This window comes from Sphaeroforma arctica (genome assembly GCF_001186125.1).
Source record: "Sphaeroforma arctica JP610 unplaced genomic scaffold supercont1.819, whole genome shotgun sequence".
In the NCBI taxonomy this organism is placed as follows: domain Eukaryota; class Ichthyosporea; order Ichthyophonida; genus Sphaeroforma; species Sphaeroforma arctica.
In genome coordinates, this window is record NW_014039739.1 from 28,917 (window position 1) to 37,662 (window position 8,746).

At 42.5% G+C, this 8,746-nt stretch overlaps 2 protein-coding genes across 2 annotated transcripts in view; one reads left to right on the forward strand and one right to left on the reverse strand.

Annotated features, from left to right (window-relative positions):
• The window catches only part of SARC_08751 (hypothetical protein), a gene marked incomplete at its 5' end in the record, with an annotated part of 6,420 nt that extends 2,148 nt beyond the window's left edge, over positions 1–4,272 (forward strand). The window contains 5 exons of the mRNA XM_014297261.1: positions 745–829; positions 1,463–1,599; positions 2,199–2,371; positions 2,599–2,708; positions 3,088–4,272. Of these exons, the coding sequence (XP_014152736.1) occupies positions 745–829; positions 1,463–1,599; positions 2,199–2,371; positions 2,599–2,708; positions 3,088–3,189 (607 nt within the window). The 3' untranslated portion in view covers positions 3,190–4,272. The remainder of the gene's footprint in view (positions 1–744; positions 830–1,462; positions 1,600–2,198; positions 2,372–2,598; positions 2,709–3,087) is intronic.
• Positions 4,273–4,755: 483 nt separating this feature from the next.
• The window catches only part of SARC_08752 (hypothetical protein), a 5,402-nt gene continuing 1,411 nt past the window's right edge, over positions 4,756–8,746 (reverse strand). Inside the window, exons 2-7 of the mRNA XM_014297262.1 lie at positions 8,404–8,567; positions 8,043–8,192; positions 7,330–7,465; positions 6,571–6,642; positions 6,094–6,247; positions 4,756–5,099 (exon numbers count right to left, since the gene is read on the reverse strand). Of these exons, the coding sequence (XP_014152737.1) occupies positions 4,883–5,099; positions 6,094–6,247; positions 6,571–6,642; positions 7,330–7,465; positions 8,043–8,192; positions 8,404–8,567 (893 nt within the window). The 3' untranslated portion in view covers positions 4,756–4,882. The remainder of the gene's footprint in view (positions 5,100–6,093; positions 6,248–6,570; positions 6,643–7,329; positions 7,466–8,042; positions 8,193–8,403; positions 8,568–8,746) is intronic.

Consider the following 8,746-nt stretch of genomic DNA (forward strand, 5'->3'; position numbering starts at 1 on the left):
ACACACACACACACACACACACACACACACACACATGTATATATAGATATATATATATATATATATATTGGAAAATAACTTTCGGAAATCTCACGACAGCTTTTGGGCCCTTTTATACAAGCCACCTTTTCGGGCTTCGATCTCAAGCCTTAGCAGCCATACCTATTTGCAGTACACAGATATTTATTCGGCCCATGTCGAAGGCAAAATCGCGCAGTGCTAGCTAGAACGACTAGCAATAAAAAATCATTCGTACGCAGCCACAGTGCCGATATATAGACACTAGCAAACGCACTTATATCGATACAGGCAAACGCGACTGTATCAATTCGGGGTCAAATATCGTGTAGTGGAAATGATGTGAACTTTGTTTTCTGCTCTTGCTCCATATATCGGCCTTGTCTTCGTCGTCCAATCATCACTTTATGTGGAGACAGCCAGTGGTGGTTGGCGTGGTCGTTAACGCCTAGCAAACTCAGCTAGTCACCAGCTTGTGCACGCTTTAACGTATCACTTATATAGTCTCTATAGTCGCATCATAAACGGATACCTCCTTCCAACGCGAGACTCCCAGTCTCGTATGTACCAGCCACTTGTCCCAGGAATTTGTATGCGCCGCTAGCTTTGTATCGTACCACTCGGTATTGTACAAAAGCAGATAAAGACACGACCAGTAGTGTATCGACGTAGTACTGCATTCCCAGTCGAGCTCATTTGTGAAAACCTCGACATACATTCACTCAGAAATTACCGAACCAAAGTTGAGGGTAAAGTGCTGCTGTTAGAAGCGCAGCTGACAATCCCCAAGAGAATTCACAAGCATCATCAGGTTCGTTCAATTCAGTATATTGTGTGGGTAACACTCTCATCTGATCCGCTTGAGTATTGAAAGCTCGGCACTGTGCGTGTATATCCATATTATATACTTATATATTCATAATTTATGTAGGAGCGTTCCATCGACAAGATTTGTATTCCAACCAAGCTTAGCATATTTTATGTGCAAATAAGAAAAAAAATAGTGTGCCACCTGTGTATCATCCTTTACATATTCGAGAACTCCCGTAGTTGTAGGTAGGTAGTAGGTAGACAACGTGCAGAGGGGCGTGTATCGATATTTAGTCGACCTGTATAAGTCTGTTCTGGTAGTTATTGTATTGTTGATCCGTTTGAGTCGATATGGCAGCTGTCCCTCATTCTGCAAGTGCGAGCGTAAGTTCGTTCGCTGATAAATAAAATCGAACTAAATTCGATCGCCTGTTGGATTGAGAGACAACCTTTTAATATATTATATATATATATGTATAGTATATATATATATATATATTTATAATATATATATATATATGCAAATAGAGTGAGCGCCATTGGGCTTCTTGTTGTATTGTTTTGTAATTGGGTCTAGGGTTTTAGCGATATATGCACCGTGTCTTACTGAATGGCTTTTCTATACCACCCTCAGCTTATAGGCCGAGGTGAGATGACGCGGAAGGACTTCTTTGCTTTACCCGACCAAAAGAACATCACATATGAGAAAGCTATGCCTGGTCATGCGATGTGGCTCGAATATGTATCGCACCTCTGGAGTGCCCTGCCCGGGTATGTTTAAAGCCTTCTACTAGACGGACCGTTTCATTACATAGACTCACTACAGTCCTTCATCTGCATCGGTGAATGTATGTAATAGTACAAGAAGCACTTGTATACGGTTGGATGGCTCTGGTGTTGGTTTCTTAGAATTGCGCAGAGTTCACTCAAAATCGGGAGCATGATTGGGATCTTTTATCCGTCAAATCCTATGTTAGCCAACGCGATGTGTGCAGGTTATTTTGCTCACATCACTCGTTGCTATATATGGAATAGAAACTAATAGCCTTACAGCTGATGATAGCGCCCAGCTAGTCCACTGTATCGGTTTGTCCTAGCGTGTTGGCCTGATTAAATGTAATCGATATTCTATATTGACGAGTATAGGATTTACTACATTATTGTTGCATTGCTTTCGAACATATAAAGTGCACTCCGACACCGTTTGCACGATTTGAATTCGATGTCGAAGCAATGGCGTACAACCTGTTGTACACAGTACGAGATTCATAAACGATGATAACCCTTCATCTCAAGCAACGTTGCAGGCTTAATTGGACCAGATACGTCATACGTATATATATTGACCCCTGTACTTCTCCTATGAACAGTGAGAGCAACAGTGCGCAGGCTCGTGCGAGTCTATTGGTATCCGTAGACATGCACGGGTGTCTCATAACTGTGTCAAACGCACGGAATGCAAGCCTGGTCGGTGTAAGCGGTATTGTTTTGCAGGACTCTGTCAGGACTTTCACGATTGTCACAAAGACGAATGCTATCAAAGGTGTGTGTGTGTGCCATGGTATTATAAAGCGTATTTTGCCCAGCCGAGTATTCAAAACAACCATAATATGTTGTACACATGGGTCAGCATCGCGGCACTGTTTCGGCCAATACTTCTTTTTCTGCCTTGGTTAGTTGGTTTATCGGATGGCGCAGCTTATACGAATCTCCGCATTGTTTGATTGGACCGCACTTTCACTACCCTAACCCTCTGACGTGTAACTACAGTGTTGCCTAAGGATGGTGCCACTTTCACAACAAATGCGCACTCTATTGTAATTGTGTGGCACGGAAATGGGCTCATCGCCGAACGATTGACCAGGGCGAAGGCGAACCAGGTACACATTGTACATGTCTAACAATTGGATTGCTGGAGAAGCTGTTTGTACTATAGTCAGTGCAGTCATGGTTGTCCTATGCATTTGGCCTGATCTGATTGGTCGAAATGAGAACTTAAAGTGGTTTAATTGCTCACTATCATCCTCCAGCGCACGCAGGCTTCGATCATCGTGTGCAGTGTCACATTTCGGCGTTGCTTGTATCGTCTGATATCGACTCGTCACAGTGTGTCTTAACTTCCACTTAATGCAGACTTTGATCTTGTACCGGTATACAATTCCCTCGTACAGCACATGGCTAAGAAACGATTGCCTGCATTGTACACACAGCCATATTGTCGCACTCTATTTATAGCATTTCTTATATTTCTTGTTGCAGTTGGCGCATCACAACAAACACCATCGTGGGGGACCAAGGAACAAAATACCCAAAATCAAGAAAAAGGGCTCGTACGTTGCGACTGTCAGTATCGATAGGTAGTTTGCAATTACAGCAGATGGTACATGTCCACACACTTGATTGCGCCGCAAAGAGATACCATACATGATTTATCTGAAAGGTGCCTGTGCTGTCTACACTGGATCACTCTCGAGTAACATACACGTACACGCCCAGTGCTACTGACTGACGATGGACAGTCCGTATCGACCACTGGGTGCGTATGCTAATGGTGTTGACGGGCTAGGAGTGGGGTAAGCGTATTCGTACACTCTTGCTGATGAGAAAGTCTTTGTTTGGAGCGTGTCTATCGCGACCGCCAGCATCAAGGCAGATGACTGCGCCCACACACGAAGCCTAAGTACTGGTAGCGCTATATATTGTCACCCATGATATGCATACGTAGCAAAAGTCAACATAGTCGGCTATGGTTGAGGGGTATACAGACCTTTTTATATATTGACAACCGGACCTGTCATTTAAAAGTCAATAAGATATACTTCAGCTCATGTAAATAGTATATACACACATTTGTATATATATTAACACCCGGAACCATCATTGACGACCTATCCATGGTGCGTGGACGTCGCGACTGTCGGCATTGATGGGAGACAGATAGAGACTGCAGATGTATGTGATACACCTATAGTACTTGCCGGAGCTGCAAACGGTTGCGATCGAGTGCCTATATGACCGGTCAGGGTCACGAGCATAATCCATTCATGGCAAATGTACGTAGTAGTTAAGGCCGTTGGTATCAATAAGGATCCAGTTGACTGGAAACACACAATAGCGTCAAATCTCACGAGACATGTTACAAGGCTTCCGGGCTACTTATTATGTGCACCTTATGGCTACTGGTTACAGGCGAGTGCACAGAGAAACCAGAATTTGAAACACTGAGATTGGGTTTAAGTGGTGTTAGAAGCCAACTTCAGCCTGGGAGAAGGATAAAAGGGTCGCCTGAGCAATAACTAAGTGACGCTCACAGCATTGTGTATCAGCCAGCAATCGGTATTGTCGGGTAGCAAGTGGTCTTGATATTTTATCAAGGCAAATACATACCATTGCGCTTCATACTCTTCTTTATTGTCTAACATTTTATCAAGGCAAATACATACCATTGCGCTTCATACTCTTCTTTATTGTCTAACATTTTATCAAGGCAAATACACACCATTGCGCTTCTACCCTTCTTTATTGACGAACATTTTATCAAGGCAAATACATACCACTGCGCTTCATACCCTTTTTAATTGTCGTTCTGGTAAAATACTTGATACGCTTAAAGGAGTTGTCGTCGCTTGGTTGTTTGCGGCAGTCGACAGAGATCGCTGAGGCCATCGAAGCGTCGACAACAGGGGAGCATGAGTCATACCCATATCAATGTACAGTGATAGTGTATGTTAAACAGACGTCCAGTCGGTATAGCACGCACGTCCAATATATTCTCCCATGTGCGAGCAGCCGACCCAAGCTCCGCTTTCAGCGCTCATAAAATATGGCGTCTGTGAACAGGCCACCATCTGAAGTGGTAGTTGGGGCCAGGGCCTGATTGGGCCAGGATAGCAGCTGTCGCTGGGCAATGGTCGCGGTGAAGGGGTAGCATGATTATTGGCTGCTATCACTTTCTGCCAAGCGTCTCTTATGTAGCGCTTAGCTGCACCGTGATACATTGATACACAATTTATATGATCTAAAAATAGTCAACTATGTATGTAGGAGTATTAATTCATTTATTCATCGGCTGATCAGTAACGCTATCATCGGCCCTTACTTTGACCGCGTATTTGGCCGCTTCTCCGTCTCCGTATGCCCCAGTAATGTAGGGATTGAACCTACTGTTATATCGTATACTCAGTAGTCTGGATTCAGGCTTCTTGTGCTTGACGTGCTCTACACGTATGCCACTGTCCAGGCGAGTATTTGGGCGGTACTCAGATAGTACTCTGCGATTTAGAACAATGATGAAATTTTTTCAGAGGGTGTTTCATAGCATTCAGTGGGGAAGGCATATGCTAGACAATCATCTACAGGTTAAGACCGGACAAATGATGGTAGATACACTGTGGGTGGTTGCTGTAGAACGGAACAATTTGCCGTGGGTCGAGTTGTCAAAAAAAACAACAACAATACATTGGTCAAATCAGAGCTAACAAATTAGCGCACATTCAGAGAGATTCTTCACGGAAGGTCGGATAGTCAAACCTCCAGTGCCTATCCCGTTAATGTATCTATTGCATTCAAGAGTCGTCATGCGTGCGTTTGCCCGTGTTATGTAAAGAGACATGCGATGGAATAATACTCAATGCTGTGAAAACACTTTAGATAACACTACAATCGACACAGTACAGCATGTGATTATAGTTGGAATCAAGCATCCGCGAACGTCTCCGAGCGTCTGTTATGCGCTTGATATGGTATGGCTTTTTTTGTCACAAGAGCTTTCAAAGTATTTAGGTATATGGAAGTGAACGTATTCCGAATGGACGGTATGGCTTTTTTGTCATAAGATGAGCTTTCATAGTATATAGGTATATGGTAGTGAACGTATTCCGAATTCGCTTAGTTGAGCTTTCATATGCTTAAAAATAGGAGAGAAATTTCTTGGTCGATCCGTCTCCACACAACATACAAGTTTTCAGGCAGAAGCATGCAACAGTGTCCAGAAAGGTTCTAATGGTGTTGTCGATTTCATGCGGTGAGTTTCATGCGGTGAGTGTACTATAGGTCGCACAACATAGTTATGATCTGATGACTTGAAGAAGCTCTTCGCTCGTAGAGACAACGTTACATAACAATCTAACGTATATCATTAACCTCCTCATAGACAGAACCAGCCAGCTGTGTTTTAATATGCCCAGCCATGGCCATCAAACTATCAAGCTAAATGATATTCGAATACGCGCGATGTACTCGATAAGTGGGATCGTTTGCACTCACCTGTCAGGCGTCATAAAGTCCGGACCATAATCACGTTCTAATAGATCTTTCGAGTCGCTTGGACACAGAATAGGAATATTGTAAAACCAGCAGACACATGGATTCTCGATATCAACCCTGGTATCTTGTGATTTAGACGTGCGCCCTATCAAAGCTGGAGAAAAGACGAGGCATTAGCAGAACACATGATTCACCAATATAAATAATTTCCGAACCTAGCGAATCAAGTCTGTGTGAGTGGTAGCGGAAGGTAGCTTGTACAATGTGCGCGGTTTCCACAACATCGTTCACCTACGAATACAGGTGCTCATGCGCGGACGGTTACGGACAACGTATGCAGCAACCTCTACATATCATATCACGCAAGCCAACGGTACCAAACACAGTCAGTGGTTTTTAAGCACGATTGGTAATGTGCACTCGCACTGGTTAATAGGGACTTGTGTATCGCGGCTTTTGCATGAGCGTGAATCATACCTTGTTTGGCCTTCTTTGATTGTGTCGCGTCGTTCGATTTCTTTTCGTTGCGATCAATCACAAATACTATATCTGGGTATACAAATATCCGACAGATGAATTGACATTCAGATCTAATAAAGTTTGAAGTATCATAATTCATTTCAGAGAACTAGTGTGATTATGTGTTATCAACGAAATGGCCACGAGTTATCGACTGTCATTTACTTGTCGGCTCTATTGGTATGATACAACGCTTCTTACACTATCTGTAAACTTTCATAAAACTTTGTGGTGGCGAGTACAAATAGCCTTGACATAGGTATGAAACCAGTCATTCACCTAAGAACGTGAAGTCCAGTTTTGTGAAGCTGATATTTAGCGGGCCATAGCAGCACTCTGCGCCTCTAAATCTTCACAATCTCTTTCACTATCCGATTTACTTCAATACATCAGAAATATGGTTATTTTTTTCTCAATATTTTTGAAATTTGTTTGTGTTCCAACCACTACACGCAGCCCTGTGTTGTATGTACTACGTACCTTGTAGCATCTCCAGTACTAGATTACATTTGGCACATGCGTGAATTTCCACGAACCAATATCAAATATAACGGATAAGTCTTGATCTGAGAGATATGCCCATGAAGTTGCAGTACAACGATATACTTACTACTTGTACGACTGAATTTAAATGCATTGTTGCCAGATCACTTTAGATGAGGATGCGTATCTCCCGAAAGTACAATAAGGTGGTATCAAATAGTAGCTTGTACCTACCTGAAGCAAAACAGGTCCGATCTAGTCTGATTGACGGGTCTTCCTTGGCCCTACAAGGTTCTCGAATGTAGTAGTGTGCTGAATTTCGTTCCGCGTCTTTTATAGTCACTCCAAATCCTAAGCTTGTGAAGTAAGCCTGTTGACCGATCAGATTGAGATACGTTTTGGGTGAAGTTGCATGCAGAGACACTCACATGCATGTGTGTGGATTTATATCTGTGTATAGCCGCCCCCATGTATATGTGATTATATGTATCTGTATATATCAAGCGTATGCGTGCGTGGTTTTGTATGAGTAATGCTTTTTCAGATATAACTTCGGTACATTTCGCACAGATAGAACATGTTGACTACGAACTATCAGATATTATCCAGCAATTATGAACCGTCCCAATTTGCGATTATGCGCTCGCGCTACAGAGCATCACTGATACTAAAACGTGAAGCATATGAAGTGAAGAAGTATAGGAACATAAGCAATATTAAGTTTTCTGGCTTGCAACGCCTTTAAAAATCTTATCAGGATCTGCTCGCATGTTAAGTGGCCAATGTTCACCAACATGGTTCATATACTGACCGTCATGGAAACTATTGCGTGCACGTGATACGCAGAACTGTGAAAACATGCTACACACGGACATAAACGACCACTCGATTACGCCTTACACTCGCCTATTTTCTCTCGAAACAAACGGTGCAGTGTTCGAACCTACTTTAAAATTGGAGTCCAAGATCGCGGACCATTGCGTAGCGTTTAGGCCGCACATCAGACCCTTTCGTAGTACGACATCGGATGTTTCGTCGTATAATTCAGAGCAGTTGTTTTTCAGGCTCGCGAGTTGCTCCTCATCGGACTTGTCGAACTAAAATAGATACATATTGTCATTAGGCAATGTGAGAACTTGCAAGCGAAGTGATATCATATAAAGGTTGATCCCAAACGCTCACACGTCGAAAATCACGCCACAAATCGGGGTTATCAGGCGGAAAAACCAGCACACCACACAGACAAACGATTTATGACTATACTCAGGCGAATATTACGAACAAACACATAGAAGTATACAGACCTACATGAGAGCGATGTTGGTGAACTATTCCACGACCCGAATTATGGCCGTTAGTGAGCTCCACAGCGATGTCTATTTGGTCTCTGATATATCTCTTATTTAATCGCAATGGGATTTCGACGTCGTTGTCCTTGTCGCCGGGAATTTGCCCTCGATGCCTGTAAACACCTATTTAATGACAAAACAAAGCAAAAAATATTCGAAATCAGGAAAATCTACCTGAAAGCATATCAATACACACACACACACACACACATATATATATATATATATATACATATATATATATATATATATATATATATATATATATATATAATATATATATATATATATATATATATTAT